This window comes from Hoplias malabaricus, chromosome 8, assembly GCF_029633855.1.
Source record: "Hoplias malabaricus isolate fHopMal1 chromosome 8, fHopMal1.hap1, whole genome shotgun sequence".
NCBI classification, from domain to species: Eukaryota; Metazoa; Chordata; class Actinopteri; order Characiformes; family Erythrinidae; genus Hoplias; species Hoplias malabaricus.
The window spans coordinates 35,539,302-35,566,023 of NC_089807.1; the positions used below are offsets into that span (position 1 = coordinate 35,539,302).

The following is a 26,722-nucleotide window of genomic DNA, read 5'->3' on the forward strand; positions in this document are numbered from 1 at the left end:
CCCTCCTAGCTTACTCATTATGTTTGAATCTCTGTCATTTCCAGCCCAGATTGAGTTGCCCAATGCTTCTAGGAGTGTATTTCAATCTCAGCAGGAGAGAGGATCAGATTGCTTTGTGCAGGCTATGACGAGGTAGCACTGGGGAGGAAGGTAGTTGTTGGAGGGGGTGGGGGAGCTTGGTTAGATCAGATTTCACATCCCTGCCTGAGTTCTTTAGCCCTCTGCACCTTCTAAAGTACTCCCACCCCCCCACTCCACCCCACCACTCTGACTAACATTGGAGACAGGATGGCTGAGCAGGAAAGGAAAACATTCACTCCCTTTCTTATATCATCTACCTCAGGCCTGAGCCCATATGTGGCATAAAAACATATCTATCTAACACGTGTGACTGGCATCTTATTACTAAAGGATACCTTTAGGGTTTTTTATAGTTTAGAGAGGAAGGTAATTGAGTCTTCAATTTCACGCTTTCAGCAGTATCCAAAATGAAAAGGTTAGTAAAAAAACAAGTGAAGATTTGAATACAAACTGTTATCATCTAATTTAAGCAACTTTAGTGCAGTGTGGAAACAGGCAGAGATTTGAGAGCTGTTGATGAATCAGCTTCAGTGCACGATATCAAACACCAGCCAACGAGTGTCTCACTAATGCCTTCCACACTACATAACTTGTTTTATCATCACCTTGACTCTAAGTGTTTTTAATTGGTAAAATGCATGACTAATCAGCGACAGTGTCACAAATTACAAAATCTTTCACCAGTGGGGAAGCCCCAGAAAGACTCTGGTCTCCAAAAATAATTGGGAGGGTTGGATGTAAATAAATAATTAGTCATAAAAACATAGTTGCCTGCTCAAATGACATGTGCACAGAGAAAGTGCAGTAATTAAGAATAACAATAAATATGGGACAGAAATAGCAGTCATGGCACAGTGTAGGTCTTGTGCATTTCTAATGTACTACTTTCCCCTCACCCCATGTCTTGTGATGTCATTGGCTGTGGCTTGTCAACACACTTACTGCCAGTCACAACACTATTCACACTACAGGAATTGTCAGCAGGTCCAGATATTAAATCGGCTGTAATTTTGTCAGTTGTTTGCATGGCAGTGACAATCAGTTAGCAAGCCGTCCTATCAAATCTATCAGTGGTTCACATATAGCGACTGAGTCAGTGCAAAGTGAACGTTGATTGCCTCAGGTCAGAGCTTAATCTCCACAAGTCGTAATGTTAACCTGGCATTACACATTCTTTACATGATACACACCATAATTTATGTGCATGTTTTTGTTGTTAGCCAGTGAAAAGATGAAAACTTTTCCGGAATAAGAGAAGACTTTTTATCTGGCTGTTAACAGTAAAAAAATTAACCACAGATAACGCGATTTATACCCATTACAGCTCAGAAATATGTTTATTGGGACACATGTCCAAAAGTGTATGTAAAATGGACTTGCATATATTGATAAACACTGATTTCTTTTAGTGAATTCCAACGAGCCTCCTCCGTGTAACCACAGCCTGCAGCGTATTCTCCAAATACACTGCTTCTATGAATCAATGTTTTAGCAAAAGCAGAGTCTATCATTACTATATTTGATTAAAATCAGCATATTTAATAATTATTCTGGTTAATTATAGCCATGCTGTTTTAATATTTCATGTGAGGAAATGTAAACAGTTGTTAACATTAGCATGGACACACAGACAACACCGGGAGAGGTGGGAGACAGGTCTAGCAGCCAATGGAGATACTTGTTGAAGAAAGTGATTTTTCAGCTTTTCATGGGTCAATTTGATATTAGCTGCTCTATGAACAGATAGAGATTAATACCCACATGTAACATGTAATATTATTAAACAGAACATGGAATAGATGATGTGTGTCAAACATGACTACATCTACTTTTGGAATAAATTTGAATGCAAATTGTTAACTTTTTTATTTTGTTTTTGTTCGTTTTATTTTTGATATTAGATTGTAATTTTTTTATTATTTAACAGACATTTTTTCCTGTTGTTAAACCATTACCCTCAAATTTACAATTCTACCAGACATGTGTTTCGTCTTATAGATTCTCCAACGATGAAAGAAGATTTTGTGCATGCTCAGTGATCAAACGCTTTATGATCAAATTTGACTGTATGCAACTTTGATGAATTAGGGTCAGTGTGGAGCTTGTATTAGTCTGAAACATTGCCTCTTCTATTAGGAGAATGGTCTCAGTGTATTGAGTAAAGCCCCAGCTGTCCTTTAATGGTATTGATCTTGCTTTAAATACTCTCAGCTATCAGAGTAAATTATTTAGAGTGGCACCAGATATGCAGAATGCAAAGATGGGTTGGAACCTGGGCTAGTCCAAAAAGGATTGAAATTGTTTGTCCTCAGTAAGAGAGCCTGGAACTTTAAAACTCACTTAGTTTCTGGGGGTTGTGGTGTTCTAGTACCATGAATACACTGAGCATGATTTTATTTATTAAATTAAATGTTAAAAAAAGAAACGCTTAAAAGGGATCTTTGCTTTCAAAGCATTAGCTGCCATATCTGCGGAGAGCATATAGTTGTGGTTCAAATATAGGATAATGGAGATTAAAAAGTGTGTGGTGCATATGGGTCTAAACAGTAGTTTCCTTTACTTTCCTGTGGTGGGACGGTAAGTTAGGCTTGATTGTCTCAGTAGTGAACATTTCTGTATAGCTAGGTCTTTATCCATTTGAAACAATAACTCATGCCTGTCTCTCTTACATTTTTGACACACTGACACTCAAAGGTGGAGTGTGTGAGCTTGGGACTTAATTTTACTCACTCTCTATGCATATTTCTATAACACTAATATGGCTTATTATAGGGGTGAGCGATATGACGATATCAGATTGTGAACGATAAAAATTTGCCCACGATACACCATCACAGGGAGATTGTTGGATTGTGCTAATGCACACACAGTCTTATAAGTTGTTTGCGCACTCTGTACATATTACACATCAGTCGAATGGGCAGACTCTTGGGACACCAATAATGTAAGTCACTACTCAAACGTGCGACTCCTGAATTAAAACCAAAATAATTTATAACTCCATACATGAGATCTCTTCCTCGCAAGACAAAAAAAATCTGTGGCACCATGAAGCTTGAAGAGCCCACAAACACACAAAGGATACCAGCGCTTACGTAGGTTGTTCCCTTCAAAACAAGACCAAATATGAGTCTTTCCGTCAATCCACTCATTAGTAATCCTCATGTTGGTGTAAAGAGGACTTGCAAAAAAAAATATCACCAGTTCAAAATAAAGTACAACAAATAAAAAGAAATATATGTGGATCTCCGCTATGGCTGTGTAGCTTGGGCTCTCAGCTTTAACGGCGTGTCCATCAAGTCTGTAGCCCAATCAGGGGGAATGCTCAACCAAGTGGGCGGGGAAGCTTTGGCGCCTAACGGATGCGCACCACGAGAGACAACAAAGACAGTTTTATATGGCAACAGCAATCAAAATAAACAACAATCAAAACAATAAGTAAGTTTTCAAAGTTTAGATCCCTTTCACCGTCTGCCCTTTCCCTACTGAGACCATTTAAACACAACCAATCGAGAAAATTCCCTCCTTCCAACACGTCTGACCTTAAAGGGGAAGTGCACTGGGTAAGAAATGACTATATGAGAATAAATCTAGGCGTTTGGTCAGGGTAAAAAGCCATTTGGAGAGGTACCTGAGATTAGTCAAGGAAGGTAAAATGTAAAATGTTGCCATTAAGCTTCGATAATAACACATATATTTCTGCAGTAAAATTCATTTAAAAATATATATATTTTCCTTATGGAGAGGTTGGGGTCTTTGAAGATTCCAAAGGAAGATTATTACAATAAAAATGAGAAAACTGCCTGAAATATTTACTTGTTTTGGTCATATTTTGACCTCTAAAGAGTCAACTTACTGAAAATTCTGAAGGCTTTTCAGTAACATTACTTCATAAATTTTTTCATTGCCTCTAGTTTATTCACTGCCTCAAGATTTGAGTATGTAATTTCAGGTGGAAAATGGAAAAAACACTTGGAGCGTTAAGAGGTTTAAAACCAGCATGAAAAAGAATTGTGATAAAATCAAGATTGTGATTTTGCGAAAAAAAAAAAAAAAAAAAAATATATATATATATGTATTTTTGCCATATGGCCCACCTCTAGCTTATCATTTTGAGAAATTTGGTCACTGTCAAAACAGCAGGACTTGAAAGTATGAAAGTGAGGGTATTCATCCCTAACATTCAGCCCTTGTGTTTAGTAATGTAGCACCTACTTTTGTAGAGGGTCTGACCTCACTGATCTTAGTAGCTATTGTCCAAGGCATAACTCTGTAGTAAATTGTTTGGCTAAAGTCCTTAGCTATGAGTCCAGACTAATTATGTGAAAAGGGCAGATTAAAAAACAATTAACTGGCAGCAAAAAGGATAAGTGGGTATTTATTGCTAGTTTGATTCTTTCCAGTGCAGTGTTTAGCAGGCTTTCATTAAAGAATTTTGTGAAATATATAGTGTGTGCAAAAAAGGATACTGATGAGCAGAGTTGTTCAAAAATGTCCCTTGATAGAAACACATTTTCCAGATAAATCTAATGGAAAGAATGCATAGAATTTGTATGCTGCAGCTGAGAATTTGGTAAAGAAAGAATCAAAGTAAGCATCATGGTGACGCTTGTGGTTTGTTTCTAATCACGACTTATATTCCTCCTAAATATAAGATTCCAAATCAAAGCAGTGCAATACAAAGGTGTTTTCACATACAGTATTTGATTCTGAGGTAAAAACTTTAAAATCTTTTATTTCAACAAATGACATTAGTAATAATAGAAATTAGTATCTTTATGAAACAGTGCACGTTTGTTTAGGGAAAAAAAAGTTTATATGAAACAATAAGATTCCTGGATTTGATCACTGACATTTGTTTTCACAAATGACAAACAATGCAAGGTTGTTGATAGAGACTGAGCTGTTGTTCTTCACTTTTTGCAGTGAGAATCTGGATGCCACTTGGACATTTTGCTGTGTAACTCTGAATGACTTCAACAACCTGTTCCCGTGTTCACCACATGTTCTGGCAGCATGGCTCAGAAAAATGGATGTATCATAATGGTATGTAAACTCTGACTCTGTAATCATTAATACTTACTTTATACAGGCCAACAAACTGAGGACCATTTGTTTGATAAATAGGGAATGCTTTTAAATTTTTCACTGAAAGGGTCACTAGATAAAATGGGGCAAAATATCTATCATTATCAAAAAATGTGTGAAAAGAGCTTTCAACTTATTTATTTGTTATTTAATAAAAAATATCCACAAAGCATCGTTGCACAAATTTGTAAAATACCCACTTGTAAGAAGAGAAATTTTGGAGTTAGTAAAATTTTTAAAACATCTGCCTGAGTGTAGACTGATGGATATCTTTGAAAATCTGTAATAAAGTTATACACATGCATTTATTACTTTATTTATATATAACTGAATATAACTGAAGGTGCCTTAAAGTGAACTGAAATGTCCACAATTCATGTTGACTGCATTTTATAATCTCCAAACGTTTTATGTTCCACTGAATTGCCACTGCATTGCTAACCCTTCTTGTTGCAATTTTTCAAATTGCTTTGTGGCATACGTTAGATGTTGACATTTGTGATGAGATCAGTTAAGGTTGCCTTCTGATGACCCTCACATGTATATAATAATTGTGCCTTCCACTATTTCCATTCCAGCCTCTAGATCCTTGGCAGTACTTCTTTGCATTTTGTTTTTGAAAGGTTTTCTTTCAACCCAAACTTTGGTTTTTTAATGACATTTCAGACAGTGAAACTTTCACGCAGTCATAGTTCATATCTTATTCATTCTCTTCTCTTGATTTGTAAGAGTGAATAATTCTTCTTGTCAGCTTTTTAGAAAAGGTCATAGCTGTTGAGTTTAACCACAACATTCTGAGAGATTTGAAGGGTGACACAGTGTATTACACTCTGGAACTGTCTACGCCAGACCTGGATTTTAGGCCAAATAAGCTCTGAGGCCTTAACAAAAACACTAGTGGATCAACAGAAAGTCTGGACTAACGTTTGAAAATGCCAACTTTTATTTTCGCTTCCAATATATTAAATTTGGCAAATAATTAACCAGCATGTTTTAAAATACTCCCCATCTGCACTACACTTGAAATGTACTCCTTTTTTTTCTCTCTCCCCTCAGTGGCACCTTTTTTAAACAGGCATTTGGCATTGTAGTTATTGTTTTCCAGTTTATTTTTTGACACTTGCAGTAAAGGCCACCTATCAATAACTATGTATAAATTACTCTGGCAATATTTGTTACCTGCACCTGCAGAAGCATTTCCTTTGCTATTTGAAGTAGCTTAATTTTTTTAAATGTATGCCCTATTGGGATTAGAAGAGAAATCTCTAAATAGAGGAAAAAAAAACTCCTCTGTAATAAGGTTTCTCATTCAGTTAGCTATGAAAATCCACAAGGAAAGGGGTTTCAAATTCATCTATAGTTTAATGTATTTTCTTTCTCTTTCCACTATAGATAGAATGGAGATAGTTTTACCACCCTGACCAAGTAAATGGTTGGGGTTAAACATACTTTGTTTTGCACTCTGGGAAGTATTTAATATGGACAAAGACTAGGAGAGTAAAAAGTATAAGGTAGATTATAATATACTTTATAATGTACCCCTGCTGTCTGCTCCCCTGTATGAATTTACCAGAAATCTCAAATAAATAATAATGGACATTTAGGCTAGCTAAACTCTGTAGTCCCTTTGTAGTTTTTTTTTAAGCGTTCTTTGTCATGGCTAAAGGCCAATTTATACTTCTGCGTTGACTCCATGCAGAGCCTATGCCGTAGGCTATACAAGAGCCCCATGTCACTGCAAGCGTTTGCAATTACACTACTAGGACTGAATCTCAAACGTCTTCCTGTACACTATGTAGTGGTGCAGTAAAATTACTTTTATAAATCTTTAAAGTGCACTATTTAGGGACTAGGTCATTTTTTGGGACAGAGCAGAGTTTACATGAGATGCGAGGAAATTAACTAATACAAATCTGGCACGTTTCTCCCACATGGTATCCCTTCTCATTGAGGTTTTTTTTTTTTCCCGGAGACCTTCATTATTTTTCCTTTGTTCAAAATTTTTATTCGTCCCTGACGCCTACACAATGCCTGAGGATTGCCTGTTATGAATGTGCTGCTGCCTTGTGCCTGTGTGTGGAGTTGAGGTCATGTTTCTGTACTACTTTGGTTCTCCACAAACGATGTGCGTCCAACTTCTGACCAATCACAGGCATTGTGGTGTGTGATAATGCGGCGCATAGTTACGTTTTGGTAGAGGTGCTCGGCAGGCTATGCGGTAGGCTACGGCACAGGGTTCGAGTTGATGCGTAGCCTACGACGTAGGGTGGGTGCAGAAGTATAAATTGGGCTTAAGAGCTCATATTGCACCCAGGTGCTCCACAAATTAACTTTTGTTCTTTTCCTGTCATGTATTGTGGTCAGAAAACTCAGACATGCTCACTTTTGCAGCCCTAACTATGCCTGGTCAGCTAACTCTCCGGGAGGCATTGTTATGATGATTAATTGTATTGGCCTGCAGAGAAATGGAGGGACAGAGATGAGAAGCAGAAGGAAAAGGGAGAATGATGGAGAGAGAGCCGGTCAGGGGGCACATCTCAGTGTGCCTCAGTATTCTTATGCTAATCCATTCCCGGGATGAGGCGCAAAGCAGCCAAACAGACAATGGCAGTGGAGCCAGAAAGTCTGCCCTGCAGTGTAGCAAGCCTTGAAAGGCATTTCGGGCAGGACGCCGACACTGAGGGAAGGTAGCCGCAGCACACTGAGCTCTGCCTGCAAGGAGGGGCCCCAGGAGGGACCAGCGAGCCTAGCCAAGCCAGGCGAAGGGAGGAGGGATAAATAAACACCACACCATACTGGGCAGGCAGTGGTAAAATTCTAAGAGAAGGTTTGAACACCACTAGTCTGATCATGGGAAAGTAAGGCTTCTACAGGGAACTTCAACATGGCATAATTTAAAAATTTGCATTATGCTGTGCTTTGTCCACAGGCATATACAGGTATATGTTTCTATGTAACGCCAGTATTTTAAAGGCGACGTTCACAATTTTAATCAAAGACGCTTTTTATCAAGTGTAGGGTTGCAAAATTCTGGGAATTTTCAAAATTGGGAAATTTACCATGGGAATTAATGAGTGATTGGGAATAAAATGGGATCATTCAAAGCTAAAAGTGAGAAACTTGCATCATCTTTTGGCTGCTTCCTCTAGTCAGAGGTCACCACAGTGGATCAACTGTGATCCTCCCTATGTATCCAGGCTTTGGGACCAGCACTGCAACGTAATGCGTTCCAATGGCTAGGTACACACATTAAAAGAACTACCAAAGAACTACCTAAAGTCAGGTAAGTTCTGACAAGGTTCATATTTTTATTGACAGTAATATTATTGAAACATTTAAGCAACTATTAAATCAAGGTGTAATCTCAGTTGCTTGCTATCTGGTAAATTAGAAAAGCTTAATGAGCAAATTTATTTAAGCGACTAGTTGTTTACCAAGGCTAGCAAGAGATTAGCTTACCAAGGCTAGCATAAGCTAGCTACCTATATTTTTTTACCTGGAATTCTGTGAAGCTGCTTTGTGACAACTTGTGAAAAGCGCTATATAAATAAATTTGATTAGATTTTTTTTTACCTCAACATGTTTCTGTATTCAAGAATTAATCCTTAATAATTATTTATTTAATATTTTGAAGACAATTAGCTTTAGTGTTTTTAAACTTTTGTCATTTTATTCAACAGAAGAATTACACATGCATCATCTGATGTGTGGAGATGTTTCACACCAGCGGGAAAGTCTGTTTTGTTTGTTTCTACATTTTGAATGGCACCTTTTTTTGAGGGGTTTGGTGGGTGGGCAGGAGTTGCATTCTTTTGATTGTTTTTTTTTATTTTACTTTTGATTGGTCATTGAAAGAATTAAGTATTTATAAAGTTCTGCCTGCAACTAACTGTGTCAGTTATTATTTGTATTATTATGCCCATGTCTGCCATTGTCTCAGTCTGAAATCTTAGACTTTCTCTTTCTCTGCTCATGGCATTTAGATGTTTTTAGATGACCACTGTACCTCCAAACATTGAAAAGCATGAACCAAGATAAGGAAATTGCTCTATTCCTGCTCCATAGGTTTGAGAGAGTGCTAAATGCATGAAAGTAAACACAGATTAAAAGTGCTACAAAACAGAACAAGGACAAGTTACATATGTGTTTGTGGTAATTCAAACAGTGAATTAAAACTTATATGTTCAACTGCCATGTGTAAACAGTTGTCTTTTTTTCACCCTCAAACATGCCGTTCCACCCTAAAAGACGCTGAGCTTCTGAATGTAAACAAACGAGAGGGAGGTTGTGTTTCCCCACAATCGTAGGTGCGCCATTTAAAGCGTACATTGTATACCCCTTTCCTAAATTTAATGTGGTCTCCTGGGGTCACTTTAAATGTCTGCTATATGCTTTGGTCAAAATACCACAAGGTTCAAACAACACACCACCTTTTTTACTCTGCCTAAACACCTTTTTTTTTTTTTTTTTAAATGAGAATAAACCACAGCTCACCTTAGTGAAAGGAGCAGAATCTTTTATTTTTAAGTACACTTATTTCCACATGCTTTGTTTGTTTTGCTCCACATTTTTTGATTGGGCTTTCACAAATCTGGACAATTCTAAATGCTCTGCGCTTGACAAAAGAAGCAACACAAAATTAGAATGACTTGTTTTATTCAATGCTTCTTGACTTAGTTAAACCACAAGAATCAGAATCTCTTGTCTTATATTGGTAGGCACTCCAGATTCCCAAATTAATGTGCAAATTCACTGAAAATTATTATTTTTTAAAAATATGCCCTATATAAGTAAGCAAACCTATCATAGCTATCTGTAAATGTAGAAAATAGTTGAAATCCCAAATGAAACACATCTCTCAAAACAGTCATGCAGTTTTATCTGGACTACCCAAACTATATATATATATATATATATATATATATATATATATATATATATATATATATATATATATATATATATATATATATATATATATATATATATGTTGTGTGTGTGTGTGTTTCACTGTACTGCTGTATTCTGTACTGTTGTAAGCTTTTACAGAGTGTGAAGCAGAACATATTTCTTTTCTGAATGGCTGACTGTAAGAATGTACACAGGTGCTCCATGGTTACACAGTACAATACCCTCTTTGATTCTGCTGCCGTTTACAGAAATGTATGGCGCCAGTGACCGCTTGATTTCCAGCAATGTATAATGAAACACTAAATGTTATCTTATCTTAACACTGTCTGGTTCAGTGAAGTTTTCAGTGAGTGATTACATTGAATTCTGATTATACTGACACAGTTTTTGTTACATTTTAATATTTGTGCAAATTAATATCTCATTTATGAAATATTAAACATAACTAGTCATTACTTATAATACGGCTACAATGAGCTGCTTGTAACTATTGTCTTGCACTGATGGGTAGATAGTTTGACCTACTCTTTCACATGCACCAGAAGTTGGAAGTGTTTATTATAACCAGCTATAATGTAAAATACCCTTACCTTGGTTTACCTGGTTTGCTTCATGTTGTAGGTCATATGAGGTCTCTTAATAGCTTTTAGTCTAATTCATCCCTATGGCACCCAAAAAATTCTCAAGAACATACTGTAGGGGAGTTTTTTTGTTTTTCTTTACAGTAAGGGATGTCTTCATTAAGCCAGGACATGTCTGTGCTGGCTGAGCTGTTCATACAAAGTGCTTGTGCAACATCTCTGAATAGTTGTGATAAAATACAAAAAGATTACAAGATACCTCAGTTGTGTATCTTTTTTTAAAAGACTCAGTTTTAAAGCATTTGTGGCCCAGTCTAGTAACATGCTGGCAATACAATTTAAAGATGCCTTTGCTTTTAACTCTCAAAGGTACATATCGTCACTGTTCATTTGAAAACGTACATCTCCATTTTTGTAGAATATAAAATAATCTTCACTCTCTACAAGGATTGTAGGGAAATTAACGTCATTTTACTCAAAGTGAAGTGAGATCATATTTTTAAACTTTACAAGATGAGGAGGACTATGTAAGAGTTTAAAAGTGCTAGTTGTGCTCTGCTGTAGTGCATTTCTTATCCATTACTCCGATTAGTGGCAACATTTTAACCAGTTCTCTGTTTACCTGCCTAGTGCGTCCAATATGCAAAGCACACCCTGGCTTCGAATGCCATTTAGCACTAGCCTGCAGCTTATACTTTATTGTTGGGTCGGATCGAGGTCAGATCATATTCACACCAGAGTTCGTTTGGGACCAGACCGAGACCACCTCCTACCAAGGGTCTCGGTGCAGTTGATTTGGTCAGCATCCGAGTGCGATTACTTCTTTCACACCTACCCAAGTGAACTGCACCAAGGGTGAAAATTAACAAGAGTTTGATTTAACTGGGCTAAAAAGTGCAGGTGTGAAAACACCCTCAGACACTTTCATGTTCTCTACTATGAGTAGTCATTACTTTAACAAATTGAAACTTTTGCCTTGGCTTGGCCCTCCACAGAGTATCGAGTGTTTCCAGCTTTTACTGATGCTTAATTTATTCCTTGACTGCATGTATCTTCCATTCAGGGAGGTTCAGTTTTGCTAGAGGTGAAGACCGTCATTAAAAGTGGGCAGGCTTTTTTTCTACCTTCTCTTCCTAATAATGTACAATTGACAAGCTACTTGCTATCCTCACAAGCAAAATACAATGCACACCTCGTGAAGGAGGTGATGTTCATAAATGTGCCATTTCATAGAAGGATTAATTCACATTAAAGAAAAATACAGGCCACTTACATTTAGGAAGGGGAACTGTCAAGACGGCCAAATCCAATCTGAACAAAATGTGAATGTAACCTTAAACTTTCCGAAGTCTAGTTTGAGGTCCTTAGGGGACTGGTACTTTTTGTTAGTTTTCTTTCAATTTCCCTCAACTACAGATGTAACTACAGATAAACACATTTGTGGGTGGAGTAGGGACTGAGGAGATGGCTGGTATTCGGTAAGTGAGGTGTTGTGTCTTCCAGGCATGATGCTTCTACACAGACCTGAACATCCCGGTGGTAATCAGTTGTTACTCTGTGCCTCTTAATCTTCAAGGCAGCACACACACTTGGACCCACACAAACATGCGACTTGGCCCTCTGTGAAGGTGCCTCGATGGCTGTCTTGTCCCCTTGCCTTGAGGAGGTGCACTTTGTTCTCTTGTTATCCAGTCAGGGATGTGTGAAAAGTGGGGCACAGGTCGGGGCTCTTTGTCCCCCTTGGGCAAATCAAAAGTGACAGACACTGGCCCACGTCGCCACTAATTTGCACCCCTCCGCCCCTCCTCGGCAGAGGCTCTGCTCTGAGCCACTAATTGCACAGAGACATACAGGCCTACAAGGGAACAGACACATCATGTTATTAACGCTGGATAGGGCCAGTGCGGGTAATTGCGGAACATCCTTCAACAAATAATTTGGGCATGTTACGGTATTCAAGAGTAGCGCCAGTCTGACAGGGGTGGTGGGGTCAAGTCTGGAAAAAAGGGGGAAAAAACAAGAGGTGATGATAGGCAGTGTTACAAAAAGAGGAAAAAGATTGATGAGTGAGTATTTCAGCACCTTGCCTTTCAGGTATGTGCATCAGTGACACTAAACCTGTCCATCTGTTGGAGCCAAGAATCCAAAGAGTCAACGTTGCCACTAGCCTAGAATCAGTCACTTTAGGTAATTCAATAAATCACCCAAATGGCTATAGGTTTACAGTGTTTGCATGTTATGTACATTTGATTACATCTACAATACTTGCAAGTTGGCTCTGTGTGAGTAAGCACTGCAACTTCTTGAGGTGATAGCAAGGTCTTAACAAGGTAATTGCAGTGGTAATTGCAAGGTAAGTGCAGTGATGTCATACCAACTGTATGTTGTTTGAGTGTTTATATAGTTGGTTGTGTGTATTTTATTTCTTTTTGTACTGTTACCCGCTGCTCTTCTGTTAGAGAATATCAGTCCATGAGCATTTTATATAGATATTAATCTGTAGATATTAAGGGCGCTTCTTCCTTGCAGAGAAATACCAAACATTTTATTACAAAATGTTAAATATTTAAGCACCGTCCCACTCTTACAGAACTGAAAGATGAATAGTTTTTAGCGATATCTCAGTCTGAAAGAATGCAATCTTCAAATTGCAAGAGCTGCAGATTTACTTCCAGTCTACATTGTCAAGAACCGTGTCTAAAGTTTATATTTAAGTGTTGGTCCAGTCTCATGTATGTAACTGTTATATTAAAAAAAAAAAATAAATAAAAAAATAAAAAGGACTAATCAGGGATCCAACCAATTTTGTGTATTTAACTACAATTTCATGACAGTCTGGCAATCTACACTGTGTTCAAAATTAAAGTCAGATGATCTTGGTTATAAACACAAGCCTGGAACTTAGTTTATAGAAAATAATCGCAATTTAAATCACAATTGCAGTATTGGTTTGAAAAAGTGTCATTCGATTTTTTTTTTCCCCCCAAGCTCTACAATGTTGCCCAAATATTTTGCTGTTTTTGAGAAACATAATTAAAAAAAATCATATTTAAATCCAATTTAAACATCTGTCCAATGCTCCAATTCTGTAATATAAACATGTATTTTACCTATGGATTGCACTTAGCACAAGGTGCATTTTACTGTAATTCCGTATTCTACATGGAATTTACTGATTTCATCTATTTTGCATGATTGGGTCTTGCCAATATTTAAGTCTCGAAGTGTGAAAAAGTATAGATTATTGCACTGTGGAAGTTTCACTTATTAAACCTTTGTGGATATCTTTTCTCTTTTTCATTTTTTGTTTTTCTGCAATTTCAAGTAAAAGGACTGCAGCATATAGATTTTGTGCTAGAACATTAAGTAAATGTTCAACCAGTTTAGCTTTAAATAGTAGGGTCAATTGGTCATCTTGGAATGTTTTTTGAGGACCAATATTTTTTGCAATGCCAGTTTACTCTCTTCTTGTTATAGTGCTGTCTTAACAGTGGTGTGACATCACAGGGGGACCATATTGGCCTTAAGTTATTTTCCTGATGCAATTGCCTTTTCTCATCCTTTTCAGTGCTGTGGAACCGAAGAACTTGAGGACAAAGCTTTGAGTTTCTAGTGCCATCACAACGTTTCCTCTGTCCTCTCTGGTCTTCTTGCTGGGGCACCACTGGATGTCCTCAAGCCCAATTTCAAGCATCCCAAAGACCTCCAGGAGACAGAAGACTGAAGAGTCAGACACCTGCAAGTCTTAAGTTGCTGTTTGAGAATGATCCGGTTCCGTTTTTTCACTATTGTTCTGGCTGGAATCTACCTTCTTCTGTGCCCTATAGCTGAAGGTAAGGCGGCCCCTAATTTATGTGGTTAATTCATATAAATGTTGTTTGGAACCGTTACCCATTTATACTTTATTAAATATATATTGTAAGAATTATTTGCAGAAATATTGGCTTCTGACTGGCCATGCTCATACTTAAAGCTGTTTCCTTGTAATGCCGTAATGAATGTTGATTATTTTTAATGTGACCATTATGTAATGCGCTGTAATTGTGATCAACAAAGTTCCTTCCTCATTGGCCTGGAGACATGAAAACATGACCATATTGTACTGTCACATTGGTAAACATAATCAGAAAACATTGGTTGCTTTAGTAATTTTATTATTGTGCGATTGCAAAAGCTGTAGCCAAATAGTCACCAATTTAAAAGATTAGATCTTAGACTGTTGGAGTTCAGATTTCAGATTGATGCTATATCTGAAACAGAATACTCTAATGCTTTTGTCTTTTTTCCTTTTTAATTTATTTTAGTTTTTTAATTGTCATAGAGATAGAGGACTGAGTTATGGTTCGGGTTTATGCCTCTTTTTTTAATAATGTGCCCCCTGATAGCATTGTTTGGTAGAGGTCAATAAAAAGTACTTACTTTGCTAGTACTCCAAATGAAGCCTACCAGAATTGGTCTACTCCCTCAGTACCGTAACTCGCCTGGAGCTGCTATAAAGATGAGTGTACAAGGCTTGTAAAGTGTTTCCTCTGAACATTCTGTGAGATGAGCAGAAATAACAGCTGATTGCTCCAAAAGCATTATTATGTAACTTGTGCTTTATAGGGTCTTGAAACTGAGTATTTGTTTGATGTAATCCCAGTAAGCTGTGCTTTTTGTTTTGATATAAGGTCAGGTTTTAGGCAAACGGACTACTGTAATCTCAATGTCTGTGCCGCTCACATATGTTTTCACATATGAACACATAGGAAAAAGTATGACGAATCAGTTCTGGTCATTTTCTGGAGTTGTACTTTCACACATGTAGCACTAGAGCGAGACAATATTTCAATACCAATATATCGTTATATAAAATATTTCAATAACGATATGGTTTTTAAACATTTGCAATATTTTTAATTTAAATTATTTAATATGTCTGCGTTACAGATTGATGTTAATTACAGGGCGCTGCCGTAAGTTCAAGGCACTTAAAATATAAAGTTTGTTTAAAAATATGAATATTGACAAAGCCAAAGTGTTTGTTTGTCGGCGATGTCATGTATCTTGTTTGTTGTGGAAGGTTTTCAGTGGGTTTTGTCATTGTTTATTTCAATATATGGAAATATATGGTATTGACCGAAATTAAAAAATGTACAGTGATATAATCTTGGCCGTATAGTCCAGCTCTTTGTAGTGCATTATATTTGGAAATATTAAATATATGTATTTAATATTTGAAAGAGAATGACAGAAATGTTCTCTGTGGCATGTTCAGACATGTTCTCACATTTGGAAATGTTCTGCGTACAGTAGCAGAGCAGCATGTGCATTTTTTGCATTTTTGCCTGACATTCGATGCATTTTATACAATCCATGGAAAACAATGTGAATTCCAAATAAAAACAATAACACATTTGCAAATGTATTTAAACATAATTGTGTATATAATTAAGCACAAAAATAGGCTTTCTGGACCAATTCCATGTTATTGGCCGTTGATTTGCTGATTAGTTTTTTAGTTTTTTTAGTTAAAAATGTCAAATACTCTTGTATTTCTGTTGTACTTGGGCTCATGGTTCACCAAGTCATAAATCAAGGCTCTCTCTGCAGTCCCCTGAGCAGCACTACTACAGGAAGCTGTTGGACTGATTATTGCTGCTCTCTCTTCCTTTTTTGCACATTGACTATTTCCTGTATAACACTGTCAGACCTGCTCCGGGGCAAAGACTCTTCCAGACCATTGTTCTCAGGAAATACTCTTTTTTTCTCTCTCTCTCTCTCCCCAGAGTGAATGAAAGTACAGCTCATTTTAGGAATTACCTAATTGAGATGAAATATTTAAATCATTCTTTAGTCTTTTCAACTAACAAAAATTAAAATAAAGTTGGTTTATATATTTTCAGTGCACCTGTTTTCCTGACTCTTCAGAAATGGTTCAGGTGAAATTACAGGCAGCTTTAAAACCCTGAAACTTAATCCTAAGGGTTGTGCAAGGTCACAACGAGAAAAGCACAGCCCCTGTTAGGAGCTCCATTTATTCATACCACTGAATGCTTATGTTAGGAAGATACATACAATTGTTTTAATTATGATGATATTATAATTAAAGCAAGGTGGCTATGTTTTTTAAACAGTCTAAACTATTTATTTATTATTATTAATTTTTTTCCGGGGTTGGGGGCTGTTCCAGAAGGCAAAAATTATGAGTCAAATAGATAGTGTTAATAGTATGGAAATGCCCCCCAGCTCTGTTACTGTTGGATATGTTTGGTTTGAGGCATATGTTGTCTGGCTAAACTGAGAAATCCTGCAGGGACACACCCTGGACAGGGCATCAGTCCATCACAGGGCTTCACACATTCACTTTTTGAACAAACAGTCCTCCTACCAGCATGTTTTGGGACTGTGGGAGGAAACCGGACACAAAACTCCCCACATGCAGTGATCTGAAATGGGGTTTGAACCCACAACACCAGAACTCTGGAGCTGTGTGACAACAACACTATTATTGCAATAGTGACACCCCTTGCCGTTACATTACAATCTCTGAGTATAACACTGTTAAAACTGTTAATGAATTGCCCCCCCCCCACATTATTATTTATGCAGTTTGGATTGTGTGGTAAACGTGAGCAAAACAAATGGAGTTTTGTATATCACCATGTTCAGCAGTAGCAGGAAAGGCCGATTCAGACTAATATAGCCTGATATATTGATTATTAGTTAATCTGGACCTAACATTAATCTAACTGAATCAAACAAAGACATGAAAAGCTGATAGACCAGTCTATTTCAAGTTCAGATTGAGTTAAGTGCTAACAGAATCTGACTTTATAACATGAAACGCAGTTAATGGTGCAGTCATTTTTGTCCCTGTACCACTGTTTAAAAAAAACATTGTTCCTCTTTTTTCTTTTCTCCTTCCATGTACATTAATGTCATATGTTATCTATGGCTGAAAAACTTATAAACAAGCCCTTTTTACCAAAAATACATTCCTGTCACATTTCGCCACTTGTGTTTTGGTTTAAAAAGCTTAGTTATGAAAAAAAGAGCGGAATTTTACCAAATCTGTGTTGTTGTTGTCAGTGGTTAGCTCAGCATAAATATGTCTACATCTGTTTCCATGTCTAAATAGTCTGCAGAATTTTGGCAAGTATGAACGTTACTCTTTTCAAATACCTGAGGTTGAATCAAATGAATTGTTTACATTTTACAGTGAATGATGCCAGTACATCACCAAACTCATATTATAAGTATATTTAAGACACTTATAGACTTCTTGCTTTTGTTTTTCTTTCACCCAATATAGCCATGAAATGGGTTTCCTTGTGTCTTTAAGAAAATAGTAGGTGTGTGTATGTGTGTGTGTGTCTGGCAGTAAATGGAGAGGCTCATTAAGGGGGGGGAGGGTGCTTTGCCAGACCTCAGACTCCACCGTGACTGTAGGCAGAATGAAGCACACATGTGGATATGGAGGCTGGGAGCTCAGATGTTTCCTGGCAGCTTGACAGGCATCCGGCTCTGTCTGTCATGGCCTTTGGCCAATCACAGAGCAGCAACTGAGACCAAGGATTTGGACATTGCCAAATGTCTTCACTGTTGTCAAGCTTGAGGACCTCTGATGGGTTAGGTCTCGAGAGGTGCTGCTTTGGTCAGAGTGCAGTTATCCAGATGTTGACAGTAGTATTGTGTTGTTTCCGTTACCTTTTATACATGCCAACGTTACAGCGAAAATGACCTCTGTCGGGTGAAAGTGGGGTTCTTTTTCAGGACATTGTTTGGGGCACTTTACAGTCATGGCACTGCTCAAGAGTCTAGGAGTAGTGAGTGGGAGTCCACTGCAGCGAGGGAGAGTGGGAGGCCTTTCTGGTTTCTATTTGAGGCCTGGCTTGTTTGATCCCTGTCCAGGCCGTTCCTTACTCTAACTTTCCACCCTGGCTCCGCAGCGCTCTATCCTGAACTCCGCACTCGTCATCAGGGGGACCATTTCTCTCAGCCTGGGATCAAGGTCATGCCAGTGCTTGCACAAGGGTTATTGGTTAGCTCTGTTACAGAAATGACCTCACTCACATTTCCTGAGTACTTGTATTAAGTCTAGACATTCTTAATGTGTCTTGCTGAATTTGTATTTACATCATGGTAGGTCAGAACGAGTAGGCTGTATGCAGTCCATTTACCAAGCAGAGAGAGCTGGCCATCATTTACAAAGTATCCAAGTGTACACCTTCCATATATGGAAGACAAACAGGCGTCAGCAGGATTCTTCCTCTGAGAGGTTTGATACATAGGACCATGGAGCCTGTTCTCACTCCCAGCAGAGCTTGTAAGTTTGTAATCTTGCTGCTCTTTTCCCCATGCTGATAGAGTGTGCACTTCAAAGGCATGGTCTCTCAGCTTCGTGATTAGACCGCATTTTATCAGTCCATATAACTGCTCCGCATCCATTAGGTCATATTTTCTCTGGGTGTTTCCCTTGCCTTGTTATTTGTACAATTGCCAACCATTTTTGTGTGTGCCTTGTTCTAGCATTCAGCACAGTAAGTTGATTTCAGTGGAAATATTTTGTATTAGATGGTCAGAGATCAAATGGTATGGTTTTCATTAGTTAGTATATTCAGCAAGAGAAATATAGATGAGATTTATAATAGATCTATAAGTCATCTAAGTAAATAAAAGTTAAAAACAGCCTCCCTTATCTGCACTTAACCAACCTTGAGAATCAGATTGGCAGTAAAAATTGTTCTTTGAGATTGGAACACTGTGTACATCGGATTATTAGAATTAATAACCATAATTTTATCTCTGAGCTTGGCTTACACCTAATTGTTATTTAATCGTTCTTGTTGTTTTCAGTGCTGTAGGTTGTAAACCAGTCAGGCCAGTCTGTCTGTCGACTTAAAGGAAACATAGATGTTTCTGAAGAACTACTGTTCTTACAGCAAAACAAACTCCCCTGCCGTTTGTGTTCATTTGGGACTTCCGCATCTTTTAAGGTGGAATGGTATGTTTGAGTAAGACTCCAGCAATAGGTTGTTAGTGGTTGTGTAGGTTTTTATACACTGTTTGATTTACCACAGAAAGTCATTTGTGACTCAAACTTGTAACTTGATTAATTTTGCGGTCTCCCGAATTTGGTGTCAGCCCCTAAAGTTATTCAGCTGTAACAGCAAAAATAAGTCAGTTTTACCCTCATATGGAGTACGAAGGAAGCAGCATCCACATTTCATACTTTTCAACCTTTTGAATTCTCTCCACTGCCAAATGTCTCCAGATGCCATTTCTCAGCCATGCTAGAGCAACCATGCAGAAACGGCATAAGACGATAACTTAAGCCATTCATGGAGAGAGAGATTCTTAGGCATGGTTTGGATATCAAGGAACAAATAAAAAAAATGGAACAAAGAAAAAATACAGGCATCTCCCAAAAAAAAAAAAAAACCTCAATGAGAAGCAGTACCACAAGGGAGAAATGTGCCAGCTTTGTAGTTGTTTCTTTCCCGGCACCTCATGTAAATAATGCCCTGTCCCAAACAGCACCTTACTCTCTCAATAGTGCACTTTGTAGGTTTATAAAATTAGTAGTAATACACCACTACGTTATGTACTACTCAGTGTAGAGAAAGATGTTTGAGATTCAGCCCTAGTGTTGTGTAATTGCAAAACAACGCATCCACCAACTCTCAAGTATAAATGCTCAGAAGGGCGTAGGGTTCTTGCATAGCTTACGCCATGAGATCTGCTTCAAGTAAACACTCAATCATAAATCAGCCTCAAGTGTCTGTTGCTCTTGTATTGAGTTTTAAAACAGTGTCCACGCACTGTCCGCTCTTAGACACCCTTACCTTTTTGGTCCACCTGGTAGGTGTAAAGTCAGAGACAGTAGCTCATTTGTTGCTGCACAGTGTGTGTTAGTCCTTCAGCAGATGACACAGGATGATGTTGGTTGAATTTTTTTAGTTGGTGGGCTATTCAAGGGTAGGTAGTGACGTTGACATGCCTTAAAAACTCCAGCAGCACTGCTGTGTCTGATCCACTCATTTCAGGGCAACACATGCTAACACACCATCATGTCAGTGTCACTGCAGTGTTGAGAATTATCTACCATCCAAATACTTTTGGGGTTCCTGACCGTTGTAGAACAGTGAAAGGGAGCCAACAATGTATGCAGAGCAACAGATGGGCTACAGTCTGTAATTATAGAACTACAAAAGTGCACCTGTTTGATCAGTGAAGCTGACAGAATGGACAAAGCGTGTATATAAAAGGAGCTCTGTTTAATGGTTTTGCTGATTGGTTTAAAAATGAAAAATGTTGGATATTTGCATCAGGGCGTATACAAGTGTATCCAAAGTAGAAAGACATAAATATGCACTGACTAAAGGTCAACAAACCAATCCTTAGGCCAAAAATCTGAACTTGTGACAAGAATCAAATCATTTCTAATAGATTTTAGTTTAATTAGATAAGTCAGGAGTCCTTTATGTTCACTCCAGTCTTTCAAGGAAACCTCATGAAGGCATCCTTACAGTTTATAATACGGCGAGACTTCTCCTGACCCGTTCTGCCGCTCTACTGTCTGTGAATTCTAATTCTCCATCATAGTCTAATTTGATACAGTTATCCATGTCTGATCCAACAGACCTTACCTCTGGCACAGTAGGGTTTTAGTTTTATTGTTTTGTCAGTAATAGTGGATATTCTCCTTTGAATAATAATGTAACTGGACTGACTTTTTTTTATAATGAAATTGAACTAACAGCAAAATCTCCATGGCAGGTGACTGCAGGCTCTTTATATTTAGCAGCTACATTTTGAAATATTATAGCCGATTGCTGGACAGTGGCCTGTTCCACAACCCTGGACATATCCATGCTTGCTGCATATCTTTATTTGTTTCCAAAGGGTAACACGTTGAGTCAGATTGAGTTTGGATTTTTGAAGTATATCGTGCATGAAGTACCATTTTTGTTGAGCCCTTATAGAACTATGACCATTGCATTCTTTGTGTGTACACAGTATGAAGTGAGCCGAGCTGCAAGAGAGGCTCCTTTATCTCCCCTGATCGCAATTTAATCACTGAACCTTAATAGAATTTGCCTTAAGAGTAGAACCCAGTCAGAATTCCAGATCACCAGCAGCCAAGAGCAGCAGGAGTGCATGGATGGACAAGGCAGAATAAGAGAAGACAAGCTGGTAATGAGATCTGAGAGCGAAATTCAACTGATAAACTATAGCGCCATGTTGCTGAGCCTCTGAGCTCCTCACACAGCAGCTTGGGGAGTGATTAGCTGTCTTACCGACAAGTCAGGACTAGAAAGGCTAGAGTAGACTCATGCTTCAGAGGAAGTACTTGGAGCAGACGCAGACACACACACACAAACACTCTATTTCCTCAGCGTCTGGTTGATCAACTGCCACTTCAAAACAAGAGGAAAGGAGGGAGGAGATAAAAAGAAAATGAAAGGGATCTGAGGTTTAACTCAGCAAAAGCTGATGGTATCCAGTCAGTAGTGTGAAAATGGATGTGATTAAAGGATGATGTCACATCCTTTGGAGATTTGATTCTTAGTCAGATTACGGCCACCTAAAGAATATTAGATTTTTAAGTGGTTTAGAGCTCAGGGATTTTAATCCACTTTTAATTTAGTTTATTGGCTTCTTGAGGTGTTCTCAGTAGTTTTTTAAATTTTCTTTTTAAGGGCCTATTATTAGGGTGTATTTGTAATTCTACTCTAATTCACCAGGACTGACAGTATTCTAATTTCAGTAAGCGTGTTGTACAGCTACTAGTACAGGAGGTCCTCGGGTTACGTCAGTCTCGAGTTGAGATGTTTCGTGGTTACGACACATCTCCCATTTACTGTATAAAGCCTTGTTTCGACTTAAGTGGTTTTGTGTCGTAAACGTCGTAACGCGAACTTCGTGTTTGGTGTGCGCGGCAGAAGAATACACGGTTGCTTGGCTTGGGATCGAGGTGTTTTTTGATAATTACTGTGTTAGGATAGGATAAGTGCTTACAGTATGTTATTTGCGTACAGTATACGTTTGTTCCGACTTACACCGAAAATCGGTTTACGACGCGACGTAGGAACGGATCAACATCGTAAGTCGAGGACCCCCTGTACCATATTTGTAACATGTGATAAAAGACAGCTTCATACAGCTTCATTGCACCTCTAGATACTTTATTTAAAGTATGGCATAGTGATATTATTTAATTTTTGTGACAAGCAGCACATTGCATAAATGTTTATTGCAGTATCTGTATTGGGGAGGTCTAGCCAGTAAATAAATTTAGCATCATATTAGTAGTTTTTTTTTTTTTTCCTTAGGATGCAGACATTCAAAGATGCATTTACGTGTATTCTCTGTGATCCAAATCAAGCAGAGATACACTGTCCTCCCCTTGTAGGTAGTACTTCATGGAGTTTAATCAAAACCTGCCCAGTTGTTTGACATGGACTGTGCTGATATAAGACAATAACAAATATTCCCTGTGTATCTTGTTTGTTATTTTTGAAACTAACAAATGCATTTTTCTTATGCCCTTTATGTTAATAGTTATTTTATGTTTTTGTATTGCCGTTACTAAAATTAAAACAGTTCAGTGTTCTACAAAAACAAAAGTTACTTTTGCTATTGAGGTAGACTTAGTGTTCTTTCCTTTATGCTCCAGCAGCTGGACAAAACCCAGACCATGTGCTGCAGGGAACGGGTGTGAAGCACGGACCTGATTCCAGAAAGCCAGGGGCTGATACGACCGTGGAGCCTGAGGATGCCCCACGCTTCCTTAGCTGCTACTGCTCAGGCCACTGCCCTGAGGATGCCAAGAACAACACATGCCGGTGATTGACCACATTCTTTTCACTGATTAAACTCACCAAACGAGTAGAACCTGTGCACTAAAATGAGCAGAAAATAAAATTGTTTGCTTCCTTATATGTATTTTTTTCCCCTTTTTTAAAAACATATTTACACCTCGAAAAGGAACCAGTCAGTTTTGAATATGATTAATTCTCTGCAAAGGAACTAAATGCTTTAAAGGGAAAAAGGGAAATCATATTTTATAGATCTAATTTACAATGATGCATTGGTATTGCAGCACAAATGGCCAGTGTTTTGCCATCATTGAAGAAGATGAAAGTGGAGATGTTTTCTTAAGCTCCGGCTGCATGAAGTATGAAGGCTCACATTTTCAGTGCAAGGTAAAATATACCCCCCCCCTCCCCTCCTTAGTATCATTCAGTTTTCACATTTTAACTAGTGTTTTGATATGGAGCATTATCTAACAGCAAATAAACTCCATTTCCCAGGATTCACAGTATGCCCAGACAAGACGAACAATTGAATGCTGTCAGTCTGACTTCTGTAATCGGGATCTGAAGCCTGAGTTACCTCCTCGAAACGCAGGTAAGATTCCACTCCACTACTACACTTTGGTAGAGAATTCATGGGAGTAAACCTATATGCTTCTGTCACTTTAAATGACCAGATTTGATGTCTTCTTGATGCAAACTTGTGTTGAAATCTCTTATGTAGAATGTGTGGGCCTTAATTATTTTTATAAATCCCATTTATAATTTCCATTATTTGTTTTGCAGAGACGTACTTTGGTCCTCACTGGTTGGCTTTCCTCATCTCAGTCACAGTGTGCTGCTGCACTCTCGTCTGTGTCACTGTAATCTGTTACTACAGGTAAGACTGTCAGCTGGTATCTTCTTCTAAAGTCAGCGGGGTCAAGGATATGTGTAGCTTTGAGATTCTAGGATTGTAACACTCATTGTCCACATTGTACCATCAGGGTCAGCACACGAGATATATTTCTTTATACATTGTATGCACTTGCATTGCCAGCAGCTGAGTTTCTAAGTAGTCCTTGTTTTGTGACATGATAAGCTTCACTGACACAATGGAAAATCAAGCAATAAAGCAACACATGAACTGGTTGGACAGGGCAGTGGATAACAACACAAACCCACACGCAATAGTTTGAAGATTGATTCCCCATTCAGACAGGAAATGTTTTTCATTAAGAAAAATTCCACTAATTTAGCTGATTTAAATCACTATTAATTAGACTTCCTTCTAAAAATAAATAAATAAATAAATGTTCTGTGGAAAGTAAATATTGGGTATAGTAATTATTTTCCAGTTTTCTATTTTTAATGTAATTTAAACATGCCTTTCCAATGAATTTCAATCTAAATTTAATAGTGAGCCTGTAGAAGAAAAACAGGCACTGAAATGCACCTTTGAAGATGCCCTCATCCTGGTACATGGGCCATTTAGAAAACAAGATGTTATGTAGATAATGCATTTTGTACCAAAAATATAGAGAATGCACTCTTTCACTTTTGATTGAAATGAGAGGGTGAAAAGCATAGGCTGTGGGCAGCTAGTGAGACTGTGATCTCTACTGGAGATGAATTATGTGCATCTTGATCAGATATAAGTGGAAGACAGAGGGGCAACACTACCACAGAGACCTGGAGCAGAATGAAGACCTCCTTCCAGTGGGAGAATCTCTCAAAGACCTTATCAACCAGTCACAGACCTCAGGCAGTGGTTCTGGGCTCCCTCTGCTGGTGAGCAGTTTCAAATGCACACTGCTTTTTTTATGAACTGGTAGAAATGATATAGTATCTGCCTTTTTTGAGTGAGTTATCATTTTCTGCTCAATCCTGAGTCATTTTAAATGTCTCCGTTTCCAGGTTCAACGCACCATTGCAAAGCAGATCCAGATAGTGCGTCTGATAGGTAAAGGCCGGTATGGTGAGGTGTGGCTGGGTCGATGGCGGGGAGAGAAAGTGGCAGTGAAGGTGTTCTTCACTCGTGAAGAGGCCAGTTGGTTTAGAGAGACCGAAATCTATCAGACTGTCCTCATGAGACACGAAAACATACTGGGTACGTGTATCATAGATACCAACTTCCTCTGTGCTACTGTGTTTTCTATTGTTGTGTATAATGTATACAAGGCTTCTTTTTCTGTTAGACATTTGAGAGCAGAATGGGACACACTTCAGATGTAAACATCACTACTTCAACACAAAACACAGCGGCGTAAAGCCAAACTGGGCTTAACTCTACAGTGTGTTATTGGTTTCGAAATCATAAATATTTTGAAAGTTCTTGAAATAATTTATAATAATATCTTACGCATGTTTGGAGGCCGTGACCATCAAGCTTTTAGAGAAAATCATAGTCTCTCTTTACAATCCTCACCAACACACTGGATACATCTGTTAATGTTAATGCTAAGTTCACCACAGCTTTTCTCTCAGTCAGGTCTTGCCTAGTCTCAGCCACAGATGCTCCACACTCAAAGTGACGGAGAGTCTGATATTTTCAGTGCTGAAATCTGGCCTCACTGTCAGGATTCTGCCAGTTGCTTTCTGACTGGCTGTCTGTACATCCGGGTATACGCACTTAAGTGTATCATTCTGGCTTTTGTATTGGTATGACATGAAATGCCTCCTCCTACACGTCATGTCAAAATAGCAATTTTGATTGGTCCTTTTTTGTGTGTGAGAGTCAAATTTATTTTCCTGCAGTGGTAGGCGGTTCTTGGCCACGTGAAGTGGTGAAAGGCACCAGACTCTCCCTAGAGAGTCTGGCAATGCGAGACTAGGTCTCACCAATCAGAGGTGAGAAAATTCTCACGTGGTTTGCTGTGACGTGCTTTGGTGCGCTTGGATTTTTCCATGTGAAAACAAAACAAACCAAGGGGGGGAAATGACAAGATTACAAACTACCTAACTGATTCGGAGAAGAGCAAATGAACTACAAGTGTGAAAATGACCTAAGAAGAAAATCAAATTAAAATGGCACTTGTGTATTTTTATATTCCTCAGAGTAACAGTAAACGACCAATAAAAGTCTTTATACAGTGCCTTGCAAAAGTATTCGGCTTTTCTACCTTTTGCCACATTTCAATGTAAAGATATAAAATTGTAATTTTTTGTGAAGAATCAACAACAAGTGGGACACAATCGTGAAGTGGAATGGAATTTATTGAATGTGTCAAAAAACTGAAAAGTGGGGCGTGCAATATTATTCGGCCCCCTTGCATTAATATT

General features: G+C 38.2%; 1 protein-coding gene across 2 annotated transcripts in view; it reads left to right on the plus strand.

The window, feature by feature from the left end:
* Positions 1-26,722, plus strand: part of bmpr1aa (bone morphogenetic protein receptor, type IAa) — a 38,836-nt gene that overhangs the window by 6,086 nt on the left and 6,028 nt on the right. The window contains exons 2-9 of one of the 2 annotated variants that reach the window (XM_066678180.1): positions 5,008-5,127; positions 14,230-14,494; positions 23,323-23,491; positions 23,749-23,851; positions 23,960-24,056; positions 24,248-24,341; positions 25,093-25,231; positions 25,358-25,550. In XM_066678180.1, the coding sequence (XP_066534277.1) occupies positions 14,425-14,494; positions 23,323-23,491; positions 23,749-23,851; positions 23,960-24,056; positions 24,248-24,341; positions 25,093-25,231; positions 25,358-25,550 (865 nt within the window). In that variant the 5' untranslated portion in view covers positions 5,008-5,127; positions 14,230-14,424. The remainder of the gene's footprint in view (positions 1-5,007; positions 5,128-14,229; positions 14,495-23,322; positions 23,492-23,748; positions 23,852-23,959; positions 24,057-24,247; positions 24,342-25,092; positions 25,232-25,357; positions 25,551-26,722) is intronic. The other variant, XM_066678181.1, reaches the window with a different exon arrangement.